General features: G+C 44.1%; 1 protein-coding gene across 1 annotated transcript in view; it reads left to right on the top strand.

Moving 5' to 3' along the window:
- Positions 1-19,439: 19,439 nt before the first annotated feature.
- Positions 19,440-27,731, top strand: part of ITIH5 (inter-alpha-trypsin inhibitor heavy chain 5) — a 73,450-nt gene continuing 65,158 nt past the window's right edge. The window contains exon 1 of the mRNA XM_029238351.1: positions 19,440-19,605. Within this exon, the coding sequence (XP_029094184.1) occupies positions 19,516-19,605 (90 nt within the window). The 5' untranslated portion in view covers positions 19,440-19,515. The remainder of the gene's footprint in view (positions 19,606-27,731) is intronic.

Genomic DNA, 27,731 nt, shown 5'->3' on the forward strand with positions numbered 1-27,731 from the left:
TCCATTCCCACTGTCACTACTCTCATTAATTTTTCTGGAATGATAGCGGTGTTTTCTAGAGACGTCTTGGCTGCTGTTTCTGAATCCATCACACCACGGCTGAAGCAGCGTCCGAGTGCAGCTGTGAAGCGGTTACTCCCTGCTCCAAAGTTTTCACTCTCTTTCTATAGAGGATCCGGCCAAGACTGATTTTCATGGTGGTCAGTGCTCTACCTTTTCAGCCTGAGCTCCAGCCTACACACCACAAAGCCAGATTATTGGCTCACCTCCAAACCTTTCAACCAAGTGCTTTCCCCGACACAGTTCCCCTTGCCTGGAATTCCAACCTTTTCCTCCAACGTCTCTCTATTAAAACCACATCCCTCTTTCAAAGCCCGTCTTAGTTGCGACTTCCGTCACCAACATTTTGCAGATTCCTCTGGCTGACATTCATCATTCATGTCATTTGGGGCCATAATTGCAACACACACCTCCATGCCTTGCTACATTTTCTCAAGTGTAGAGACCACACACTCCTTCATTCAACGCTCTTTATAGAGGAAGATAAATACCATATGATATCACTTATATGTAGAGTCTAAAATATGACATATGACACAAATGAACTTATCTACAAAAAAGAAACAGACTCCCAGACATAGAGAACATACTTGTGGTTGCCAAGGGGGAGGTGGGTGGGAGAGAGAAGGACTGAGAGTTTGGGATTAGCAGATGCAAACTATTATATAGAGAATGGATAAATGACAAGGTCCTACTGTATAGCACAGGGAACTATATTCAACATCCTATGATAAACCATAATGGAAAAGAATATTTTAAAAAAGAATGCATATATGTATAACTGAATCACTTTGCTGTACATCAGAAACTAACACAACATTGTAGATCTACTATACTTCAATAAAATATACTAAAAAACCCACTCTCTATAGACAGCCTACTATGTGCCCAGCACTGCAGACAGTACTCACCACAGTGCCTTTGAACATAACTGGCCCTTAAGTATCAACACTGACTTGAATCACTGTTGGAAGGTGACCTGGGCCCAAGAGTAATAATTCTTTCCTTTCATACATTGTCCTTTTCAAAATATGTCCACATCGAGCTATTTAGCTCCCAATAATGGAACATAATATTCAATACCATCTTCAAAATCTAGAGTCTACCTCTTACTAGATTAGTCACGGTAGCAGGTTACTTTATCTCTCTGTAAATCAGTTTCTTCACTTGTAAGATGGGGCTATCCCATTCATGTCACGGGGCGGTTGTGAGGAAGAGTAAGTGAAGAACGAGATAGGTGCCTGGCGCAAATCTAGGAGCTGTTCCGTGCTTGTATCATTACTGTCACTGTTATAAACAGCAAAAGAAACCCAGCTTGGAATGTAAAACAGAGTCAAGGGCATATAACTGAGAGTTGTCTCTAGTTTTCTGCCTAAGTTTTCCCTTCAGCCTTTGAAATTGCACAGTGCTATACCTTCTGGAAAAATGTATCTTCTGGATACCGGAAGCGGGAAAAACACCCCTCCCCTCCCTTGTGTAGCGCGGGCTGGGGGAGTTCCCAGCCCAGTGGGTGCCTCAGCCTAGCCCTCATGGAAAAACCCTGTCACAGCTTTGCATTCTCTGCTGAGATAAAGACAATTAAGACCTTATGGGTTGAGTACCAAACAGAACCTCCAAACTTTGAACAAAACCATTCACAACGTTTTTTTTTCTCAACTAAGAGGTCCAAGATAATCTCTCGGTGGATATCTTTAACAGTTATTAATGTTGAAATAAATGCCATAGTATACTGTGGATACTGAAGTTGAGAAAGTAAAATTAACACGGTCTAAAAGAAAGTTACTTAGCACATTTTGCTGTTTTCTGAGATTGCTAGCGTGTTGGCGGTGGTTGGCTGTGGGCAAGGATAATGTGGAACATTTTTGTTGGTCTGCTAATAAAAAAAAGACCTTATGGCATGTTTTGCAAATATAGATATGATTTCCAATATTCTGGCCCCTTCCATTGGTCATTTCATCTCTGATGACTATAATCTGATATTTGGAATGACCTCAGGACAAGCCAAGCTAAGGGCAGCCTGGGTCACGCTTCTCTTTTTATGCTGATAGCCTATCTCCAAATTCCAAGGTCTTGGGAAAAAAACCCACCACGTTTGATCTCTCCTGCTGTCCAGAAGCGCCAGGCTCCCTATCAGGGCAGGTGTGTATTCAGGTCACGGGGTCCTGCACCTGGGGCCCTTCCACCAGCCCTGGCCCTGGGCGGCTGTCACTGGTGAATGGAATGTATCGGTTGGTACTTACATTCTCCTGATTTATAGCATGGAAATCGCTACCACAAATGCTGCCAGAATATTCACTTTCATAGATGTGAGAATCAGGAGGAATCTAAGAGAAAAAAATTTCAGTACACTTCATAATGTTTAAATAAAAGAATAACTCATTTCGTGCCCAATGAGAATTCTTGGGAATATCAATACACTTGGGATTTGTGGCTCTGAGTGTAAGGCATGGTGGCTTAGATAACGGTGCGGCGATAACTATCGCACATTTACAAAATCCAGTTCTAGTTCTATCATTGTGAAAGAGTATATTTTTAAAAGTCCAAAGTCAAAGGTGAGCTAATGTACAAATAGCTGTATCTGACCCTTACCTGCTTGTTTCGCTAGTTCAGATGGGGCATGATATGGAGGAGGTCTGTTGTCTACACGTATTTGAACTCTCATACCTTCCTTCTAGTAGTCAGGTTAAGATGTTCTGTCTTAGGTTCTTCAAAGATTATTTGTTTTAATTTCTCAAGATGATATTCCATTATTCTGTCACATCTTTTTTCCTCTCTCTTAGGTGTAGGTGTGGGCTGCTGTAATTTGGGACCAGAACACAAAGAGATTTCAGAAGAAAAATGTTAGACATTGGGTAGAGGTTTCATGAGCCAAAAACACAGAGTTAGAGTGTGGGGGGCTGATTTCCTTGTTCATTCTTTTTAAAAAATTGTGTATTTTATATTGGAGGATAGTTGATTTACAATGCTATGTTAGTCTCAGGTGTACAGCAAAGTGATTCAGTCATATATATGTATATATACAGATTCAGATGTTCTTTCCATATAGGTTATTACAGAGTATTGAGTAGAGTTCCCAGTGCTATACAGTAGGTCCTGTTGATTATCTATTTTCTATATAGTAGTGTGTATATGTTAATCCCAAACTCCTAATTTATCTCTCCCCCCCACTTTTCCCCTTTGGTAACCATAAGTTTGTTTTCTAAGTCTGTTAGTCTGTTTCCGTTTTGTAAATAAGTTCGCTTATAGCATTTTTTTTAGATTCCATATATAAGTGATATCATATGATATCTGTCTTTGTCTGACTTACTTCACTTCATATGATCATCTCTAGGTCCATCATGTTGCTGCAAATGGCATTATTTCATTTTCTCTCTTTTTTTAAAAAAATTTTGGGGCTTCCCTGGTGGCACAGTGGTTGAGAGTCCGCCTGCCGATGCAGGGGACGTGGGTTCGTGTCCCGGTCCGGAAAGATCCCACATGCCGTGGAGTAGCTGGGCCCGTGAGCTGTGGCCGCTGAGCCTGCTCGTCCGGAGCCTGTGCTCCACAACGGGAGAGGCCACAACAGTGAGAGGCAACCGTACCGCAAAAAAAAAAAAAAAAAAAAAAAAAATTTTTGGTTGTGTTGGGTCTTTGTTGCTGTGTGCGGGCTTTCTCTAGCTGGCGGCTAGCGAGGGCTACTCTCTGTTGCGGCGCACAGGCTTCTCATTGCGGTGGCTTCTCTTGTTGCAGAGCATGGGCTTTAGGCACGTGGACTTCAGTAGTTGTGGCACGTGGGTTCAGTAGTTGTGGCTCGCAGGCTTAGTTGCTCCGAGGCATGTGAGATCTTCCCGGACCAGGGCTCGAACCCTTGTCCCAGGCATTGGCAGGTGGATTCTTAACCACTGTGCCACCAGGGAAGTCCTAGTTCATTCTCTTTTTATGGCTGAGTAATAGTCCATTGTATATATGTACCATATCTTCTTTATCCATTCATCTGTTGATGGACATTTAGGTTGCTTCCATGTCTTGGCTATTGTAAATAGTGCTGCAATGAACATTGGGGTGCATATGATGTTTTCAAATTATGGTTTTCTATTCCTTGTTAATTCTTGAGCCACGAAAACTTGGCTTTGCCGTTGAGCCGTTTCCATTATTTTCTGCTCTGTGTTCCCTGTCTCAGAAGTTTGCATTCAAACCCATTGCCAAAAGGGAGACAGTTGGGTCCATGGGTGCCTGGGGACTGACCAGCCGTTATAGGTCAATTCCAGTGTAGTGGCTTCCTGCATCCCTCCCAGGGAATCTGGGTGTTTCTGGCGGGGAAGGGATCACATCTGGAAGCTGCTCTCACTATGACACTGACAGCTGGTATTGCTGTCCCAGGTTGGGAAGCACCTTCATGAGTTATTGTGGTTGCCTCTGAGGTGTAAATAGGGCAAGGAGTATGTGGGTATCTGAGCCACAAGGGATGCTCAAAGTCATCTAGCTGAGAGTCTAATTTAAAAGATGATGAAAGTGAGGCTTGAGAAGCTAAGTCCGGGGCTAGAGTGATACAAGCTGGTCGTGGACAGAGGAGTGATATAGGGTGGGGGACAGACTAGTAGTGGCAATGGTGTCTGAACTGGGCAGACTGGTTCCTCCTCATTTCCAGCCCCAACCCTAGCCTGCTAACTCACCAGCTGTCTTCATGACTTTGGGCAATTCTCTGCGTGCCTCCATGTTCTCATCTGGAAAATGGGGATAAGAAATAGTACTCATCTCTGAGCATGTGTAAAGGGCCTAGAACAGTGCCTGCAACATATTAAGTGCTCAGTTAATGTCAGCAGTGATCAGTAGTGGTATCAAAGCACATTTAATCCATGGAATTCTGATCTCCAGGTAAGTACTCGGTGGTTTTTTTCATTTCATGTTACATCTCTTGTGTCCTCAAGGGTGTCTCAAGGGCATTTCAAATGGAATGAACACAGCCAAGGAGAAAGGCTGTCCTGTTAGCCTTGCATCAAGGAGGGGCCTCATGAGCCTCCCTCACTCTCATCCCTAACGTACCTCTTGCAGTTTGGTGTTGGGGCAACAGGGTAAACTCTCTCCCTCTTTTCCAGTGAGATGGCAGGTGAAAGGGACTTGGAAGGAGAGGTGGATTGAAGGGGTCATTACCAAGAAGACCAGCACACTTGTGAGAGCAGTGCTGGGAAGTCTAAAAGAATAAATAGATGTGTGAGAGATCCCAACACCAAAAGGCACCTTTAAAGCTGTGTTTGGAGCGTGTGGGGGACAATGAAGAACAATACTAGGCCTACAGCCGGGGAAAGAAGCGGTAATGTTAACTGGGAGTTTATTTAGCTTGGTTTTTCCTTGGAATAGGATAACCAACTGGAAGGTGTAGCATGAGCAATGGGTAAAACCCAGGAGGAATGTACCAGTAATAAGGCTGCACTGAACTAATTCAAATTAATCGTGTCTCGGCCCAAGACTAATTACATGCCAGGGAACCAAAAGAAATTCTGGAGAAAGAGCTTGTAAATGATGCTCCTTTGGTTCCTTCAATTTCCAAAAGGGAAGCCGTTTAGATTCTATAAATTATAGGTTGGGGAGCTTGAGGTTGACTTTATTTTTTTTTAGAAAAAGTATGAATGAATGACACCATTCAAAAGAGGGTTTGAGAACTCTTGAGAAGGAAGCATTTTGACAAAGTCATGTGTGCGGAAGGGGTTTGGTGACTAAGGCTCACTAGATTCTATGGGATAGGAAGAAAGTGGGAGGAATCAATGCGAGATTTGGGGGTAGATGGACCAGAGATGGCAGAGGAAGACAGCCTGGAGTCTTGGGAGGTGGGCACCCAGGAGGCAGAAGGGGAGTCTGAAAACCACGGAAAGGTGCAACAATACTGTAAAGACCTTCTCAAGGGTCAGGAAGCGGGAGGAACCAGCCACCTTCCAGTGCGTGCTGATGGTGGCTGGAGTTGAAACCCGAGGCATGGGCCCAAGCCTAGTCCGGCACTGAGATGCAAACTAATTTGTCAGCAGAGTCAGGGGCTGGTAACACACACACATAATCCATTAACATGCCCGTATCGTGTATCATAGCCTAATTCTTCCCCTTGATTTGTAAGCTTGAGAATGGCAAAGGGCCATTTCCTGCCTAAAGGATCAGTGATTAAGCAGTGCTTGATTGAACTAATTTCACTTCTTTTTACCCCAGTGTTTCTATGCTAGAGACCCAGACTTCTTATAAGCACAGATGGTTTCCAATGTGCTTATCATGGATGAGGTGGAAAATGAAAACGAATAAGCTTTAAACTGCTTAATTACAGAACCCGTTGTTTGAACAAATCCAAGCAGAAGAGCTTTGATGAATAGATTGATGTTAAATTGAAGCAATGGATTTTGTGGTGAGAAACAGCATTCTAAAACTCACAGAGGGACTTCCCTGGTGGCACAGTGGTTAAGAATCCGCCTGCCAATGCAGGGGACACAAGTTCGAGCCCTGGTCCGGGAAGATCCCACATGCCATGGAGCAACTAAGCCCGTGTGCCACAACTACTGAAGCCCGTGCACCCAGAGCCTGTGCTCTGCAACAAGAGAAGCCACCACAATGAGAAGCCCGCGCACCGCAATGAAGAGTAGCCCCCGCTCACCGCAATTAGAGAAAGCCAGTGGGCAGCAACAAAGACCCAACGCAGCCAAAAATAAATAAATAAAATAAATAAAAAATAAAACTCACAGAACTTGTTCAAATAAAATATACTTGAAGTAGACTTGAATGAAACACTGGACAAAATTTCAGATGACAGGTTGTTGGAAAGAATGCCTAATATTCTGGTGGACAGATCGAGAATCCAAAGACATCTTGATAGGCCCAAATAAATTCCAGAAGCAGTGAAGACTCAGTGCATTCACCAATGCAGACTCTACCTGGAATATTGCATTCAATTCTGAATGAAATTCAGAATTTGACTCTCTTCTCTGTGGCCTCCCCACGTGACCTGCACTTCTCCCTGCATGGCTGCGGGGCCTCCACAGGAGTATTCCTGGTGTGTGACAGTGGAAGCTGTAGATGGGTAAGGCCCGTCCATGGAAATTACACAGTCACACTTCTGCTGCATTTTACTGCGTCAAGAGTCTCCAGGCTCCCCAGATTCAAGGGCAAGAATTCCACTCTGTAAACAGCAGGTGCATCATAATCAATGATCAATCACGTCACTTCTTTCACGGTCTTTCTGTGATTGGCCGCTAAGCGTCTGTCATTGGGTTCAAACACAGACAGCAAAGCATGTACTTGTGTTTCCTCCTTGTCTCCCGGTGATAAACCCATGTGACATTTTACAAACACGGATGATCAAAAGGGAGAATTGGCCCAAAAGATGAAAGTGCAGGAAGAAAATGAAAAGCAATCATGCTGGGAGTGGAATTTGGATTTGAACGTAAATGGAGTCACAATGAAAAGCTGACATGGGGGATGTGGACACTCTAGCTGGGCAGCCACAGAAATTCTGTGAAGGTGAATTTATTGCATAAATGAGGAAAGCAGTTGTGATGGAAAGAAGGATGTCTTTTAGAGAAAGTGACACCGCCAAAAGAACACACTTAAAGGAAACCTTGGAGGTGTTTCACAGCACTGAAAGCTCAAAGGAAGAAATTTGGGAAGCGAACCCAAACTTAGAAAGAGGTAGGGCAATTTCCCCAGGCATATAGAAGATGCTCACTTAATGTCAGAAGTTACACAGCGGGAAGAAGGCCAGCACTGTTCAACTACTATTGGTAAGTTTTTACCAAAAAGTGAACCACTTTCTCAATGTTTTTGATGTCTGAGCTTATGGTGTATTCAATAAATACTAGTTTTACTCTTTTTAAATTTTCCTATGCATTTGTAACCAACAGTAAGAGAGTTTTTAATGTTTTGACAAAAAAATTTTAAAGGTCAAGGAATAATCCTCATTTTTCCCATTCATTATTCATTGGTTTGCACAGTATTAGCATCTAGGGTCGTGTTTATGGTCTCACGTTGCAAAGTGAGGACCACCTGTGTGTGTGTGTAAATATGAAAATAAAAATAAATACACACACACATACGCAAGCACACAATAGCGTACTTTATGGTAAAAAATGGGGCCCCCTCTGGAATGTTTTAGAACCATGAAGTGGGCCTCCACCAGGGGCTACTTTGGGAGTTTATGGGGGCACCTTTTGGTTGTCTTAATGACTGTAAGGTGCTGCTAGCAATTGGTGGGTGAGGTCAAGAATAACAAGTGTCCTGCTTTGCACAGGACAGTGAAGGCCACAAGGCATCTGAACAACCCACCAGACATTTGTGTAAGTGAAAAGCATGTTTAAAATTATTTGGTCTTCCAACCTAATTCTATTTCACACGATAGTTTAAAAATGTTTTAATGTAATTGAATTTGTGGGAATGCAACTACTGTGCAAATTAATGAATGATTGTACTTTGAACCAAGAAGCTTGCACCATTTTGGAAAATAGCATCATCGATGACAAAGGTGATAATGGAATCTGTATTTTTTTTTTTTCTGGTCAAACTTTTTTTTTTAACATCTTTATTGGAGAATTGGTGCGTTAGTATTGGTGTGTTAGTTTCTGCTTTATAACAAAGTGAATCAGTTATACATATACATATGTCCCCATATCTCTTCCCTCTTGCATCTCCCTCCCCCCCTCCCCCCCTCCCTATCCCACCCCTCTAGGTGGTCACAAAGCACTGAGCTGATCTCCCTGTGCTATGCGGCTGCTTCCCACTAACTATCTATTTTACGTTTGGTAGTGTATATATGTCCAAGCCACTGTCTCACTTTGTCCCACCTTACCCTTCCCCCTCCCCGTGTCCTCAAGTCCATTCTCTAGTAGGTCTGCATCTTTACTCCCGTCTTGCCCCTAGGTTCTTCTGACCATTTTTTTTTCTTTTCTTTTTTTTTTTTAGATTCCATATATATGTTAGCATACGGTATTTGTTTTTCTCTTTCTGACTTACTTCACTCTGTATGACAGTCTCTAGGTCCATCCACCTCACAACAAAGAACTCAGTTTCGTTCCTTTTTATGGCTGAGTAATATTCCATTGTATATATGTGCCACATCTTCTTTATCCATTCATCTGTTGATGGACACTTAGGCTGCTTCCATGTCCTGGCTACTGTAAGTAGAGCTGCAATGAACATTTTGGTACATGGCTCTTTTTGAATTATCGTTTTCTCAGGGTATATGCCCAGTAGTGGGATTGCTGGGTCGTATGGTAGTTCTATTTTTAGTTTTTTAAGGAACCTCCATACTGTTCTCCATAGAGACTGTATCAATTTACATTCCCACCAACAGTGGAAGAGGGTTCCCTTTTCTCCACACCCTCTCCAGCATTTATTGTTTGTAGATGTTTTGATGATGGCCATTCTGACCGGTGTGAGATGATACCTCATTGTAGTATGGATTTGCATTTCTCTAATGATTAATGATGTTGAGCATTCATGTGTTTGTTGGCAATCTGTATATCTTCTTTGGAGAAATGTCTATTTAGGTCTTCTGTCCATTTTCAGTAGGAAGCTGCTGTGCGAAATCAGGAAGAACAGTCTGGCAGAGTCTGGAAGAATGATTCTAGAGCGCCTGCTTACTGGGGAAAAGATTTTAGTTTAATTCGAAGTTTCTGTTTTTACCGCGATTCCTAAGTCTAACCAAAGTGGCTTTTGGAAGGTGTGGATCTGCCAATCGCAGCCGTAAATAACTGGAAATATTTTTATATGTGTCTCCACTAGATGGCGCAAGGTGCTCACCTATTTTGAGGTGATCCAAAGGCCCTTGGGCAAAATAGGGATCAAGAACAGTACAACACTGACCAGGCAGTGGGTGGATACGAACTCCTGTGTCATTCTAGAATAATCACAGGAGCTCTACTGTAGTGGCACTGCATTAGCACACGCCTAATATCACCAGTCAACCATGCAGTGTTCCCTCCAAAAACGCTGGCATCGCCACGTATTAAAATTATTGATTCTGACATACAACACATAAAACGCATGAATACCCAAGAGAGATTCACTTCTAAGTCTTATTCAGGAGCTGCACTTAGAAAACAGAAGATGTGGATAATTCCTTATAGTAAACTAATCAGCCAGTCGAGCAGGGCACGTTTACTGAATAGTGGAGTCCCACATACCCTTAACTCGGCTTCCCTGTTGGTAACATCTCACATAATTATAGCACAAGATCAAAATCAGGGAAATTGTCATTGGTCCAATCCACAGCCTTAGATTTCACCAGTTTTATATGCACTTGTGTGTGTGTGTGTGTGTGTGTATGTTTGAAGGGGGGTCAGTTCTTTGCAATTATATCACGCATGTAGATGTGTATAACGACCACCACAGTCGATACAGGACAGTTTCATCACCACAAAGATGTCCCTTGAACTGTTACTCCTTTATAGTTACACCCAATCCCTCCATCGCTCAGCCCTTCCCTGCATCCCTAAACCCTGGCAACCAGATGGGATGATGCATGTGCCAACATTAATGGGTGTATTAGTCAGCTCAGGCTGCTGTAACAAAATTCCACAGACTGGGGGCTTAAACAACAGACATTTATTTCTCAAGTTCTGAAGGCTGGAAGTCCAAGATCAAGGTGCTGGAAGATTCGGTTCCTGGTGAGAGCTCTCTTTCTGGCTTGAAGACAGCTGCCTTCTCACTGTGTCCTCATAAGGTGGAGAGAGAGACAGCTCTGGTACCTCCTCCTCTTCTTATTAGGAGAAGACCCCACCCTTATGACTTATCTCACTCTAATCACCTCCCAAAGGCCCCACCTCCAAATACCATCACATTGGGGGTTAGGGCTCCAACATATGAATTTTAGGTGGACACAAACATTCGGTCTAACACAGGTGATGACTGAGGACCAGTGGACCCTTCCTTATACCCCCAATCCATTCCCTAATGACTTGATGGAACTTAGGACCCATCCAACGGAGAGGAAGGAAGGCAAAGAACCCTAAATTGACTAAGAAAACAGTAATCTGATTTTTAAAAGACCCATATGGATGGTTTATCATGAACAGGCAAGAGTAAAGTTTGTTCTACACAGGAGGTTGGGAACTCAGTATGGAGAAAACCTTGAGATACAGGGTAAAAAGGATTACATATTTTGGTTCAGCAAGTCTGCACCTGTGAGATTCAAACCTGCTGCATGTGTTATAGAGACAAGAGAATTTCTCCTTCACCAGCCAGGCAGCAAGCCTGTGAGCACCGGAGAAAAAACTCGATGACAGTTCTGTTGTTAAGTCTTGATTTCAGAGAGTGTGATCTATCTCTTGGCATCAACCACAAACCCAACAATGTTTTGCTTTAGTCAAAACCCTTCCAAAGACACACCTGTGGCTTTCAGTGAAGTTCTCTGGACATCTCCCAACATCTGTCTGGAAAGGATCCAGCAGGTCATCAGGGAGAAAACTCACACTGTGGATGAACTCCAAGTTTTGCTGGCTTTTCCATCTTCAGTGCCTGAGCGAGAAAGAAAAAGCCTGGTGGGGCATTCACGTTGGGCACTGAGGCAGGTTGAACTGATCCTCTGTCCCTGTTGTAGCATCAGCAAAGCCTCTGTGCTATTTCAAGTCTTCTGTGGTCCCCGGTTAAATCCCAGAAAACCAGGACACCTCTCGGGGCCCTAGGCATTCTTCCAAAAGATAAGATTAATTCCTAACTTTGCACTGAGCTTGTTCAGTGTTTAGTGAGCACTTCTACAGAGACAAACCATTGCTCAATGGACAAATATTTCTTCAGAATGATTTGCCTGGCTTTGAATTACTCTTTAACACAGATGCAGAAAAGTAAAGACAGCCATCCACAGCTAATGCTGAAGAGTGAGGAACTGGCTTTGATTTTTTGCGTGTGTGTGCATTTCAGGAAATAAGGCCAAATTCATGCTAGTTGTGCCTTCTGATGACCTCGGGAATAATAAAAATATATTACTACATATAATCCTTAAAACTTTTCAAGGGAAGGCGATGATTTTAGTCCGTATGTTTGGAGAAAGATGATAGCAATTTCTGAGAGCAGATTTTTGGGGGGGATCTTTGAAGGGGCAAGGGTCTCCAGCATAGAAAAATAGAGGTAGGAGTGGGGAAAGTGACAGATTAGAACTCACTTCTCTCACCATGAGAACTCAAGCCCATCAGGATCTAATCCTCTCAGAGAAGATTAAACATCGGATAGAATGTTATATTGAGGGTCAAATTCAGTTGTCTTTCCCCTGTTCTTTTAATTATAACTCTCACAAAGATGAATAAATAATAAAGAGAGATAACTGTGGGCTAAAAACATTTTCAGCCATTGAAAGTCAATATTCTGCTTTTTCTTGGAAAATATTCACCCCCAGAGAGGTAAACACTTTGTCTAAGGTCTTATGGCCATGCAGACTGGTGTGGTAGAAATTCCCAATGAAAGGCACACCGTGAAGAGCAGGCCATTCTGAGTCTTCCTTACTGAGTCAATAAATATTTCTCAAGCTTGGAGGACATGCTGGGGGCTGACGAAGCATACGAAGATGAACAGAACACAGAGCCTGCCCTCCGCTGGGTCTTGGTTTAGTAAGGAAGACAGACGTGTAAACAAAGAGATGAGGTCTCTACTAGAGGCGCAAATAGCACTCACCAACCTGATGAGTCAGTGGAATGCATTCCGTGCAAAGCAAGGAAGAAAGACAGAACAAGGGAGTGTATAGGAAACCAGAGTCATTGAGTGTGGGGGGTGTGTGTGTGTGTGTGTGTGTATGTGTGTATGTGTTTTGGGGCGTACAGGTCCCTCCCATGTGTGCTACTGAGGTTAGCATTAACCCAACAAGCCCAAGTGAGATCAAGTCTGATGTGAGAGAACCCTCAGGAGTCAGCTTTTCCATTATTATTGTTGTTTTTGTTGCAGCTACAATTTTAAATTAATTGATCAATTAAGCCCGAACAGGTAATATATTCACAGTGTTCAAAAGTAAAAAAATCAAATATTATGTGTAAAAACAAAATTCTTCCCTTCCTCTCCTGGATTCTGACCTGTTCCCACCCTCCCACCATTCTGCCTTCCCCAAACACGCTTCTTCTGTTTATGCTTCCTAGAATTTCTCTATGCAAATACAAGGGATTATGAATATGCTTTCTGATCTTCTTCTTTTCTAACACTAAAGACGGCACACACTACACTTGCGCTTTTTTCTTAATTTTATAATATATTGGGTATCTTTCTATAGCAACACAGAGAAAGCTGCCTCATCCTTTCTTCCAGCTTCATGATATCATGTTATATTTAACCAGACTCCTGTTAATGAACGTTTGGATTCATTCCAGTTTCTGGGCATTACAAACAATGCTGTGATGAATAACCTTGTACCTACACCATTTTATACGTGAGCAGGTTTATTTGCATGATAAATCCCCCAAAGTGGGACTGATGGGTCAAAGAGTAGATGGATGTCCAGATCTGGTAGAGACTGCTGCCAGAGGGTTACGTTTCTTTGGCTTTTCATTGGTGGGCCTACCACGTAAATCTATAGAGAGCTCTACATATATGTAACTACAGACTGGCATCACAGTCACTTAGCCCAGATGAATCCTAGGTGGGGAGTCCACAGCGCGGGTGTCATTAAAAAGCATGTGTGTTCTTCTCAAGACTTGTCATTGCCAAGGAGGGGGTGGGTGGGGGAGGGGTGGATTGGGAGTTTGGGATTAGCAGATGCAAACTATCATATATAGAATGGATAAACAACGAGGTCCTACTGTATAGCACAGGGAACTATATTCAATATCCTGTGATAAACCATAATGGAAAAGAATATGAAAAAGACTGTAAATATATGTATAACTGACTCACTTTGCTGTACAATAGAAATTAACACATTGTAAATCAACTATACTTCAATAAAATAAATTTTTTTTTTTTTTTTTTGCGGTACGCGGGCCTCTCACTGTCATGGCCTCTCCCGTTGTGGAGCACAGGCTCCAGACGCGCAGGCTCAGTGGCCATGGCTCACGGGCCCAGCCGCTCGGCGGCATGTGGGATCTTCCCGGACCAGAGCATGAACGCGTGTCCCCTGCGTCGGCAGGCGGACTCTCAACCACTGCGTCACCAGGGAAGCCCTAAAATAAATTTTTTAAAAGGTATGTGTGCTCTTTCAAATGCATAATGCATCACATGAAATGTTTATTGAGCCTAATTTACACTGAGAGCTTTGGAGGCTGTGTAAATCTCTCTGTCAGATTCCTAAACAACATAACCTATCAATACAGCATGTGGCAATGAGCCATTTAATTTAACTTTAATGGTTTACTAAGAACAAGTTACTTGATTTACAACTGGTTGCTCACTTTTACCTGGCTGTACTGAAATGTCAAGTTGATTTGATTTGAAATTGTACTTTTTCCTTACATGAGGTTAGACCACATGTTTATCAAGTAAAAATGTATTTTTTAAAGTTTCATTAACATGAAAGGTTTATTCGAAAAAGCAAAATATATATATATTTAACTACTCATTTTATAGTATTAATAATGGCAGCAAGCATGGGTCACTGAAACAGTAATAATTTTTATAACATCTAGGTATACGGTACCGTTTGTGGAGGGTGTGGGCGGGATTTCAGAATCATCTGGGAGATTTCTCAAATGGCAAGTTTTCCCCCCAACGCCTTCCTGAGGCTCTGGTTCACCACCTCCTCCACTGCACCACCCCTGGGGACATACTCTTCTCAGCCAAGGACCCCCAGTGAGACACTATCACTAATAGGAGTGACAAAAACACTATCACTAATAGGAGTGACACTATCACTAATAGGAGTGACAAGGACAGTTCTTTAAAAAAAATTAGCTTGATGAAAAAAATACACCATAACGCCTCCATTTATTTATCTCCTTTTGCAAGGGGCTGGAGAAAACGTTGTCACGAGCCTGCACTAGTCTGCAGGTTTGCCCTTGGGGACTACTGAGATCTCCTTTCCCACCTGTTAGCTCAGGAACATTCTACAGGTAACTCCCCAAACTTGGACCTTTCCCCCAGCATTCTGTGTTCTTTTCCCCTATGTCAAAGCCTTTTCCACTCTTGGACCTTCTCCTTCCCCTGTCTCCTTAATGCCCTGTCTTCTCCACCTGGCTTTCAAATCTGATTCACGCAAAGAATAATTTCCACTTCCTCCCCGAAGACTTTTCTAATTATTCTAGACCACAATCACAATCTCACCCTCCTCTCCACTTAGCATCTCACCACTGAGCTCAAATTATGTTGTCTGTTAGTTCCACCTTCATATCTAAATGGTAAGTTCTTCCAGGTTGTGGACCGTGTCTAAAATCCCTGTTATAACACAGCTAGCACAGGGCATCATAAAGCCAGAAACACATTCTTTCAACCATCCATCAAACGCACTGCATGTCGACTCTATTCCAGGCAGACTGCAAATATAAAAATGAGCATGAGACAATCCTTGCCCATGAGCAAATCAAATCTAATTAGGGTCTCAAATCTCTAAGCAGATAATTAAAATAAAATATGATGTGTTACACTTTGTGAATAGTTGATAAATTCAGCAAATCATCAATCAGAAGAAATTGGAAAACTGTATTCTCTGCTTCCAGTTTCACAAATCTGTCTGGGTAAAACTCACTGTCTGTAAACTAGGTGAACAGTGGGTATAACGAGACTCCCAAGATATCAGGGGCTCCTGAGAAACCGTGGAGCCAAGGCCAAAATGAATCCGTTTCCTCCCCAGTCGTTTTGATTAAAAAAAAAAAGGCAAGTTGTAAGAAACTGTCAGGATTATGCAAAGTTGTCAGGGGTCCAGGAGAAACACAAGGCCATGTAAGTAGATAAAAAGGTGAGACCAGGGAGGTGAGAAAGAGCTGGCCCAGAAGAGAACAATAGCCTTGCAAACACTCAGAAAGGAACACAGACAAGGGAGGGACTGATGTGGGGGCCGGAGGAAGGGCTTGAATCTCAGAGCAGCTGGATAGAGGGACCAGGGGGTGACCCTCGGGGGTAAATTCAAGGGAGAAGAAAAGAAACCAAATGGACAGCCTGCCTTCCCTCTTCAGTCTCTGCCCTGGCTACGCTAGCTGGGCCCATCAATTGGTGGTCTCAAGTGGGGGACCAGGGGAAAGCCCCTAACTCTAATGAGTCTGATTCTAAAATTCTGGAATCCCTGGCCCATCCTTCAGTTACACAGGGGAGCCATTTCCTGGCAAGAGCCGGCACGGGGGCCTCTCTGACCGGCAGCTCCTCTTCGTTCTTGCACTATGAAGCCCTTGCTGCTGAGCCCTGGACCCAGATTCTGCCAATGAGCACCTGGGTCCTGGCTGGAGATTTGTGCCTAACTGGAGTGTGGGCCTGGTAAGCCCATGACGTGTCTCCTTGGAAAAGTCAGGATAGGGTTTTGGCTTTGAGGTTCTAGAAGCTTTGTGGTCTCAAACTGCAAAGTCAGCAACTCCTGACATCAAAGGACACATGCACGGGGATACCTCAGCCCCTTTTGGGGGAGGACAGTTAATTTTTTTTTCATCCATATTTATAAGGTCAATATAAATCACTGTCTATGCTTATCAAGAGTTTTATAAACCTTTCACAGGGTTCTTTTGGGTTTTTTGTGGGTTTTTTTGGCAGCGAGTCATGTGGGATCTTAGCTCTCTGACCAGGGATCTAACCTGCACCCCCTGCATTGGAAGGTAAAGTCTTAAACGCTGGACCGCCAGGGAAGTCTCACTGTGTTTTATTTGTATCACACTACCTAGTTTTTAAAGATCATCCCTATCTGGTCGTGCAGATGCTCTGACATCACACAGAAGCCTAGGCTATTACAGTCTGCAAATACGAGGAAGTTTAGAAACTCTCTCAAGTCACATAGCTAGAAAGTGAATACAGCCCAGGCCTCCCCTGCCTCAGCACAGCCAGCTTGGCGGCAGGGGTGGGGGGCACCCTCAGGCCTCCAGTCTCCTAATTCCATTCACGGAATGCTTCTTCAACGCTAACTGTACCCTCAGCACAGTGCTACAAGTTGTGGAAGATGCTTGCCCTCAGGGAAGGTGGGATCCATTTGGTCAAAGGGGCCACAAAACAAAGTAACAACCACTAGCACCACAGCCTAGAGTACAATTGGAGCGTCCTACCAGATGAAGAAAATAAAACTCTTCTCTTGACTGTTTGACCTCTGCTGAAACCAGCTGGGGCAAATTGGGACAAAGGGCAGATACAAGGTCAAAAATAGAGTCCAGTAGGAGAGGGGTGGTAGAAAGACAAAGACCGGGTCCCAGTCCTGTTGGAGGATTGATGGAAATAACAGTAGCTGTTACTGTTTCCTTTCAAATAACCTGGCTTTGTCCAAATTCAACTTTAAGTTCACCAGTAGGTATTTCCCTTTGGCGGCGAGGAGGTGTGTGTGGGGGGGCAATAGGCAAACCTTGATTCCAGATTTGGGGCTCTCCTCCTTAGTTTTAAAACGAGGAGGGGGGTAGGCAGGCTTTGTACGCTGCAAAGTTTCTAAGTGCGCCTGGGATACATCTGTAACTCACGGTTAGTAAAGAACTAAAAATAAAAATCCTTTGACTTCCTTCTCCTTTACCAGTGTTTTTGTTGCAGAAACCCAGCTGGACCAGCTACTGTCACTTCATGTTGGTGGCATTTTTTAAAATTAGTCAGTGGTTGGGCTATTAAATGTTCAACTGCTAATGACAATGATCTTCCTTTCATTTATTTCACCATAGCAACATTTCCCCCTCTCTTAATGTCTTTGTTTAAACAATCAGCATTTCAACAAGAGTAAATAAAATATTTTAAAAAGAGATATCACCATAAGCTAACCTACCCACTGTTTTCATTTCTCCCTGCTTCTGATGTCCATGCATATCTGACTTTTTCCTTTAGATTATGCTGTAAACATTTTCCCTGTTTCCATAGACCTCGTGATTATTATTTAATAGCTGCATAACATTGCACAGGATGGACGTTCCATCATTTGAGTTAACCATTTCCCTGTTCTTGGCCACTGAGATTGATGCCAACTTCTATTACTCAGTGTATTGATTTAGATGCAATTTTTACAGAGACATAAAAAATGTCTTTGAGGTGCTTGTCTTTTGGAAGAGGAAACAAACAGCTCCAGCTCATTGTGTGTCTACCAGGTACAAAGATGGAGCCCAGGGCTTCCCTGGTGGCGCAGTGGTTGAGAGTCCGCCTGCCGATGCAGAGGACACGGGTTCGTGCCCCGGTCCGGGAGGATCCCACATGCCGCAGAGCGGCTGGGCCCATGAGCCATGGCCACTGAGCCTGCGCATCCGGAGCCTGTGCTCCGCAACGGGAGAGGCCGCAACAGTGAGAGGCCCGCGTATGGCAAAAAAAAAAAAAAAAAAAAAAAGATGGAGCCCAGACTCTAAAAGGCCAGTCAGTGGGTGAGTGCCAGATAATTATTCTATCTATGACAGGACAGAAACATCACCGATAGTTTGTAACTATGATAACAATGACATTCACTTTCATGATTAACAACCAAAAAATAAGAAATACTACGACATGGTGCCAATCCTAGCTTCCTCTTTTCTGTTCCTTTATGCCAGAGCCACATAAAACGGGACCACGTTGCTAATGCCATTCTGCATTAGACTACAAATTAGCACCCCTTCATTGGGCCTGTGAGCTTCAGAGTTGGACGCCAAGGGGAATGCGCTGTTCTCTCAGAAGAAGGCTGAAGGTCTCTTGTTGCCTTTAGGCTGGCAGGTGGGGGAATGGTGGTGGTACATACAGTAGGTGAGGGGGTGGTATATATTAGCAGTGGGAGGGTGGTACATATGGGGGGTATATATAGCAGGTGAACGGGTGGGCTGTGTACCGAGGGTCAGGCTGGCCCTTACCGTGTTCTCCTGCGACAGGAATGAAGTGAGTCCATGAAGAGGCGGGAGAGGAAGAGAGGGTCGGTCGGGGTCTTGGAGGTGGAGGGAGGTGCCACAGGCGCTGGGTGGAGAAGGGAGGCAAAGAAGCCGAGGGAGGGGCGGGGCTTATGGGTGGAGGGGAAGGGGACAAGGGAGGGGGTGTGAGCTGTGCGCTCTGGGCGGGGTGGGGGGGGTAACCGGCGTGGGTGCAGCAGCGCTGGGCAGGACGGGGTCGGGTGTCGCGGGAGTGCTGGGCCGGAGGCGGGGGTCTCGCGGGAGTGCAGGGTCTGAGGGGCGAGGGGGAGGGACCGAAGGGTGTGGGGGCGGGGCCGGAGGTCGCGGAGGCGGGGCCGGGGAGGGGCGCGCGGGGCGCGGGCGGGAGGTGCGCGGTGGGGCGGTGTCTGTGGTGGTGAGGGGCCCGGGCGGGGCGTGCGGGGGGCGGGGCCTGTGGGGCGCGGGGGCGGGGCAAGAGGGCGCGTGGGCGGGGCCGCGCGCGTTCGCAGCCGCGAGCCCAGCGCTGCACCTCGCGCTGCACCTCGCGCTGTACCCCGCGCTGTACCCCGCGCGTCCCGCCGCGTCCCAGTGCCACCGCCCCGGCCCCGCCATGCTCCCGCTGCTCGGGCTGTGCTTGGCCCTGCCGTTCTGCGCGGGGTCGTTGGAAGAGGTGCAGAGCTGGGGGGACACTTCGGAGCAAGTAAGTGGAGTTCGGGGGGGCCCAAGGCGGGCCCCAGACGCGGGCTGCCGCCCTTTCCCACCGCCTCCTTCGGGTGCGTGGCTGCCGGACGGGATCCTGGACTCGAGAGAGGGAGGGTTCACCCCCATCTCCTGTCACATCGTCCCTCCACCTCCTCTCTGTCCCCAGCCTTCTGCTCGGGAACTTCCCCATCTACTGGTCCCTCGAGGAGAGCGTCTGGCTGGCGAAGTTTCTTGCAGAATTGTGTCTGCCACTTCAAAGTCCTGCAGAACCAAATCTCCTTGGCTCCTGTTACCTGCGCGGGTTTCTGCTAGTTTTTTGTTGTTCATTTCTGAGCCAGAGTCCCAAGTTAACTACAGGATTCTTTAAGACTCGTGTGTGGGGTAGTGTGTTGTTGCTGTCGGTTCCTAGTTGTTCCAGAGAGAAAGCACATATAGGAAAAGTTCCAAACTCCTGGAAGCCTCTGCTTTTCCCATCTGAAAACCGGGAGAACACGACTTTCCATCAGGTTCTTATCAATGCTTTAGCAGTTTAAAGGTGGCCAGATGATGGGCAGAGGATCAAGAACCAAAGGGTCTCAGTTACCCTGGTTAATATTCTGTGTATCTGCAGGGTTTTTAAAATGGCTTAACCTCACAGGTGAATGAAACCTGCAAATATGAAATCTCAGTACAATGCCCCATGGATAGGAAAGCTCTTTGAAGAGTATAAAACAGGTTGGAACAGTTTTCAAAGTACAGACCTTATAGGGAGAAATGGCTCTGTCCTGATTAAAGTAGACAGTGCATTTCTAAAGTAGACAGTGCATTTCTATGTCTCCTGGTGCTGTTTACACACACGTATTTAAATTGTTTAGCTGATAGCATGCTTTCACAGGATGGGAAGAAGAGATAAGCAAGTATACTTTGTGTCCCCTTTCCCAGCACCTTGGTTTGAAGAGCAGATCTGGAAAACAGAATCTACCTAAACATCCCGTAGTTACTTTCATGTTGACACTCCCTCAAGGATGTGCTTATCTGTGAAATGGAAGAAACGGTCATTCTCTTGTAGGACTATCAGGAGGAATAACCCATAAAAATTCCAGGAGGCTGTTCGGTGGAGGAGAAACATGCAGGCTTCGGATCCAGAGAGAAAGGCTGGTCTCTCCTTTGCCCTTTACAGCTGTGTGGTCTGGACAAGCTGCTTACCTTCTCTGAGCCTTCCTTTACTGTCCATCACAGCACGAAACACACCTCCTCTTGAGCATACTTGTAAGGATCCAGCTGCTAGTTTATGTAAAGGACCTGGTATACAGTGGGTGCTCAAGAAATGGTAGCTGTTTTGGTCAGTGGTTAAGGGCATAGACTTGGTGCCTGGGCTCGATTCCTGATTCTGGCACTTACCAGCTCTGTGACGCTGAGCAAGGTCCTAGGTGCTTCAATCTCCAATTCTGTGAAAAGTGGGAGAGAACAGGGTGATGAGGATTGGGTAGTTAATACACCTAAGGTGCTGGGAACGGTGTCAGCACTTAATGTTGGTGGCTGCTGTCAGGCTTGGGCAGCTGAAATGATGAGGGTAGGAATTTAGGGTAAAGATCTTAAAACTTTTTTTAGGGGGCGGAGGGAGAAGAGTGTGGGAAGCACTGAAACAAAGATTCTGTTTATGAGCTGCGAGGAGGGATTAAAGCTCTGACATCTGCAAGTCCAAGTAGGCTTAACACTGAACTTCCCTGAATAGAAGAACACAGGTTTAGCCCATTTTAGTGACTTCATGCAGTCGTCAACTCACGGCACTATTTACTCATCTGGAAAATGACTAAATCAGAAAAGACTCCAAATATAAAATTCTGTGAAAATTTGCGATTTTACCTTTTTATACTCTATTAAAAAAATCTGTGTGTATGTATGAGATGTAGGATTTGAGAGCACAGGCTCCAGAACCAGACTTCCTGGGTTTGAATCCTGGCTCTGCACTTACTGGGGAGTTAATTAACATCTATTAGCCCCTATTTACCCATCTTGAGAATGGGGATGTTGCGATTACTTAATTAAAAGGATTTTGAAGATTAAAATAGTTAATAGACTTAGAACTTAGAATGGTGCCTGGCAATGCAGTTAGTGCTTTGGTCTCAATAATTATGGTCTTCAAAATTATATGTGAACAATTTTTTTAAATTTTATTTTTTATTGAAGTATAGTTGAATTACAATGTGTTAATTTCTGCTGTATAGCAAAGTGATTCAGTTATACATATATATGTTTACATTCTTTTTCATATTCTTTTCCATTCTGGTTTATCACAGGATATTGAACATACTTCCCTGTGCTACACAGTAGGACCTTGTTATTTATCCTTTCTGTATATAATGGTTGGCATCTGCTAATCCCTAACTCCCAATCCAAACCTCTCCCACCATCCCTCCCCCTTGGCGACCACCAGTCTATTCTCTATGTCCCTGATTCTCTTCTGTTTCATAGATAGGTTCATTTATGTCCAGTTTTAAATTCCACATATAAGTGATATCATATGGTATTTGGTGAACAATGTTTAAATGTCAATGAATATGTAAATTCTAATGTACCTGAACTTGCCTATTAGCTTGTGTTGCAATTCTTGTGTTGCAGCTTGCCTATTAGCTTGTTATATACCTTTAATTGAAAATATTACTAATAATATCCTAGATTCAAGTGCCTTCCTCCCTCTCCACCTCATCTGTAAACAGTGTTACCCGTAGTGTAATAAACCCACTATTTGCAGTGGTTTTCAAACTTCATCTTGCAGAAGGACACTCAGGGGGCTCTTTAAACATTCAGATTCCTATGCCCCACCCCCGTCAATTTCCATCCACTAGGTTTGGGTGGGACCCAGATGATCCTGATGCAGGTGATGCATGGACCACACTTAGACTAATTCAGCTTTGAAAGAATCTTTCAGGAAATCAATATTAAAAAGCAAGACTCTTGTATAAAATCAGCCTGCTTTCAAATTGATATGGTTTCTTTTTTTTTTTTTTTAAATATTTATTTATTTATTTTTGGCTGTGTCATGCCTTCATTGTGGCTCGCGGGCTTCTCTGTAGTTGTGGCACGCGGGCTCGCGGGCTTAGTTGCCCAGCGGCATGTGGGATCTTGGTTCCCCGACCAGGAATCGAACCCGCGTCCTGTGCATTGGAAGGCAATTCTTAACCGCTGGACCACCAGGGAAGTCCCTCAAACTGACATGGTTTCTCTAACTAAGGATGGAGCTGCATTCCCATTATTACAAAAGCAGTTTTTAATTTACAGAATAATAGTAGGCACCAAGTGTTGAGTGTCAGGGAGAGTTTGCTAGGAGCTCTATGTAGAAATAATAAGAAGCAATAAAGTATATGGTTAAGAGCACCCCAAGTGGAACCAGACTGCCTGGGTTCAGATCTGGATCCCACCACTTACTGGCTGTGTGTACTTGGGCAAGTAACTTAACCTCTCTGGGTCTCCGTTTCCTCACCTGCAAGATGGCGTTGTTAATGGTTCCTACTTCATAGGCAGTGGTGGATCTAAGTTTTGAGAGAGGAGTCAAGTTTATATAATGGGCAAAGCCCTCTTAAAGAAAAATGCTAAATGCTAAAAGTGCTAAAATAAACATTTATTTAGAAGGATAAATAAATCACAGTAAATGACACATTTTGACAAACACTACGAATACCACCGTTTGTTAAGGGACCGTGCAAGTGAAGGATCCTGACGCTTACCTTTTATTAGCTTCTAAACAATAATAAACTATTAAATAAAAAGTAACAAACCCACTTCTGCTCCTGTTTGTTGGGAGGATAAAATGAGATGATTCAGGCACAGCACTTACATATAGTAAGCACTCAGGTCCTATTAGCTATTTGGGTTATTTATGCACAGCCTGGTTGAATCTCTGCCACTGCAAGGAAGGCCTCAGCTAGCTTATGCTCCAGGGGAACTATGGAAGTCCACCCAGGGGAAGTGATGCACGCAAGTGATATTTCAGAGCCTAGATTAGAACCCAGGAGTGCTGAATGCCAAGCTGGGCTCTCAATGACGCCTCCAAAGACCGCCACTTTCATATTTACAATGTAACGTAATTTGTTTAAACACGATTTTAATTTGTAGCTCCTGGCACATAGATTGTGTTCAGCATAGGCTTCTGGTACCACACGCACAGTGGTGATACATTTCTAATTCCCTGAATCGAGCATTTCTGCGGTTTTAAGTTTTATAGTCTCTCACTCAGAACCTTTGCATTTGGGAAAACAAAGAAAATCAAGACCAGTTTTTTTTTTTTCTTAACGCTTTGAAAAGGAAAGTCACGGAAAGATTCTGTGAGCTCCAGACCACTCGATAATGTCTCCTTTATGGGCATGGGTGTGATCGTTGCAATGGAGTCCTAAGGCTGGATGGGGAAGAAGGGTATTAACGGGAGAGATTCCAGAGATTTACTCACTCCCGAACCAGAGCCAGCCATATCTGGTTTCTTTGAGGGGGAGGTGGGGAGAAGGATGGGGCAGTCCTGCGAGCTGGGCGATGAGTCGTATGTGACTTCGTGTTCCTAACTAATGTTCTCCTAAAGTCCTGGATGCGCTAACATAAAGCAGCCGTGCCCATGGTGCTGTCAGAGGTCCAGCTGGAGGTCCTGTAAGCTTTCTGTATCTAAGGAGCAGAGGGTCCGTTTAGGAAAATGGGGCCATAGGTTGGAGACCTGAGCTTTCTTTGTGGGGTTGGGGGGTGGTCCCACCCTCCTCATTATCTTCCCACAAGCCAGATCCATTTCCCTTGCTTCTCACAGGTTAAAAGAAACAAGGTGACTTGCCTAAGGATAGTTGGTTTGGGTTTTGTTTTTGTTTTTCCAACTGCCTGGAAAATTGTTTGGAATTTCAGCCCCCAAAAGAAGTTTCTTCTTCCATTGCTGAGGTTATGGGCCCCCCAAATGGCAAAAGGTTCATAGCAGGACAACCTGCAGCAACATTTCTCCAAAGGAAGAGAACTTTTGAGAATTACCCAGATGGGATCCTCCCAGACTAACTGTCCTCGGTCCAGGTGATGGGTGGCAGCTCCCGTGCTTTGCAGCCTGTAGCCCTGGGTTTGGTGTCAGGTCCTGTATCAGATCTCTGAGGCAGCAGACTCCTGAGTTCCTGGCTCTTGGTTTCAGGTTTTCAGAATGCCCTTAGAAGATGGAGCCCAGCGGGTAGATACATTTCTGGCACAGAGCCCGCCAGGAACTCATGTCTTGAGCCGTTTGATGGTGTGTGGCTGAGGCTGGCCTAAGTACAACCTGAGGGCATGAACCCTGCCTTTCTGTCCCTCTTTCAGTGCACCCGGGTCATTAAAGCATCCATCCGTAATGGGCATGTGTGTGTTTGTTCTACGTATTCACAATATCCCTCACCCTGGGTGGAATTAGGGTTCACTCCTCTTCTCTTTTCCTGTGCTCTTTCCCATCTGTGGATTTTCTGGAATGCTTTCATGGTGCTTCTCTTCCCTCCCAATCCTGTTCCAACACTGTGATCGACCCTGGCGGGAAAATACCATCTCTGTTATCCAAATTACGAACATGAAGCAGTGCCTGCTGTTTTCTACCTCTGGTTGGACTGTCCGATGATGGAGTAGATGGAGATTCCAATCCCCCAGCTCTGGTAGTGTTACCGCTACATTCTTTGTGCAGAGGCAGTCTTCAGCCACCCTTGCACATCCTGGTAGGGAATGCTGCTTGGTCCATGTGAGCTAAAGAGGCAGATTCTGAGCTTTTTCTCAGCATGCTTCCCGTATTGAACTGGATGCTCTGTAAATTTCCCTTCCCCTTTCATTCCACTCCAACAAACATCCTACACAACTACTTCTAGCCATCCCTCCATCGTAAAGCCTCTCACGGTCATCTGAGAACATAGTGAACTCTTCTTTTTTCCATTTCCTTTGTAAAACTTACCTCGTCTACTAAGTGTTCCTGAGTGTATTTCTTTCAGGTTAGGTAGTATGGTCCTTGATAGCAAAGGTCATGGCTGGTATTTCGCAGTAAACACTGTGGTCTGGACATCTGTTCTGATGCTGGAGAAGCAAGCTCAGCTCAGTAGGAGCAAAAAATCCTATTTGAGCCATCTCTTAAGTCTATTATCTGGTGGTCCATGCTCTGAGATTACTATTCATGGCAGCCCTTGACATTAAGCTGGAGTCGGTTACTTACCTGTCCTTAACCCACACTCCCAGGTTCTTACAAGGCAAGGGGAAAACTCTCAAACAATAAAAGGGATCAGGAATTCCTAACTAAAAACAATGAAGATGACTGCTGTCATTTCCACTTCTAATCCTAGCTGGCACCAGGAAGTTTTGATTCTGGTTCAGTCCGAGTCTAAATTTGGACTGAAGTGTAGCCGTCGTGATCCCCTGAGAGGCCAGTCATCTCAAAAATGAGAAACCAGCCTCTCTTGTTCTCCTTAATGCTTGTTTATTTTCTTGGAAAACCTATTTTACAAAGGAGGAGACTTCAAAGAAATACTTTAGATCAACCGGAGAACATAATACCTGTGCAGGCCTGAGCTTCCCTTCTGACCATGGCTATCTTAAGTGGTCCTCAGCGTATTCCACAATTTTAGGAAGGGAGAGGCCTGAGCTGAGCCTGCAGACCCGATGGAGACCTTGCCCAGGAAACTTATTCTGGCTTTCCTTGGACGGTCCCAATCATCCCATGTCATTTTAGAAATAGAAACCAGTGTCCTCCTAGTCATTGTTTGGTTCTCATATGGAGCCAGGGCCGATGTCAACCTAAAACCCTGTACTAATTCTTTCTATTCCATGTTCTGTAGAATAGGAGACTCTGTAATGGCTTATAATGGTAATTTACAGTAGCATTATCTATTTTCAGGAGGGATCACGGAGAGGATAGTGGTTAAACCAGTTTCTGTTATACTTTGAGTTTACAAAATGGAAATATCTTTATTGTTTTTTTTCCTATTTGGAAATGATACACAGTAATTTGTCCAAAACTGAGGTAGTACAAAAAAGTTTAAAGAAGAAGAATTTAATCGCTCAAAGGTAACAGCCATTAGCATTTTGGGCACATTCTACACACGTAGACACTTATAAAAATGAGATCATGTTAAAGATAGCGTTTTGCTACCTGATTTAATCACTTAAAATATGTCTGAATGTATAAGTGAGAACAGGCCAGTCTGTACTGGGGTAACAACCCCCAAATCTCAGTGACTTAAATGACAAACGTTTATTTCTTGCTGTATGACTTGTCCATCTTGGATTGTCGGTGCAGCAAGTGTGATCTTGAGCTTGGTGGAGGAGTGACCATATCAAACGTTGCTAATTACTATGCCGGTGAGAAAAGGCAGTTCTGGAGGACCTCACACCTGCGATCAAATCCTCAGCGCAGAAGTGACAGATGCCACTTACATTCATAACTTATTGGCCAGAGCCAGTCCCGTGGCTCTGTCTTCCCACAGGGGGGCCAGGAAATGCAATCCTTCTGACAGAGAGTTGGAGAAATATTTGGTGAACAGCACAGAAGTCCAGTAAAATTAACATTGATGTCAGTAAATATAGGCCCATAATATTATTTCCAATAGCTATATTCTAATTAATCAATGTATCATAATATATTGAACCAAACCATTTTTAAAGGATATGTTAGGGTATTTCCAATGATTAGCAATTGTTTTAAAAGTTGCAAAGAATTTTTTTGTACACTCATTTTTTTTCCTATTGATTTTTCCCCCATATGATGCTTTTCCGAAACTAGGATTTCTAAATTAGAAGACGTGCATGCTGGTGGAAATGTAAAATGTTACAGCCGCTTTGAAAACTGGTTTATCTGTTTCTTAAAAGTTAAATGTATCATATGATCCAGGAATTCCACTTGTAGGTATCTGCCTGAGGAAACTGAAAACATATGTCCAACACAAAGAACTCTATGTGAATGTTCATAGAGTTCAAGTTCCACATTATAAATAATAGCCAAAAAGTAGAAATAACCTAAACGTCCATCAACTGGCCAATGGATAAACAAAATGTGGTGTATCCACACAATGGAATATTATTCAGACGTAAAAAAGAACAAAGTGCCGATAAACGCTACAAGATTACGCTAAGTGAAAAAAACCAGTAATAAATGACCACATATGGTATGATTCCATGTATACG

Source organism: Monodon monoceros, unplaced genomic scaffold (assembly GCF_005190385.1).
Source record: "Monodon monoceros isolate NGI ecotype Baffin Bay Population unplaced genomic scaffold, NGI_Narwhal_1 Super_Scaffold_21, whole genome shotgun sequence".
Taxonomy (NCBI): domain Eukaryota; kingdom Metazoa; phylum Chordata; class Mammalia; order Artiodactyla; family Monodontidae; genus Monodon; species Monodon monoceros.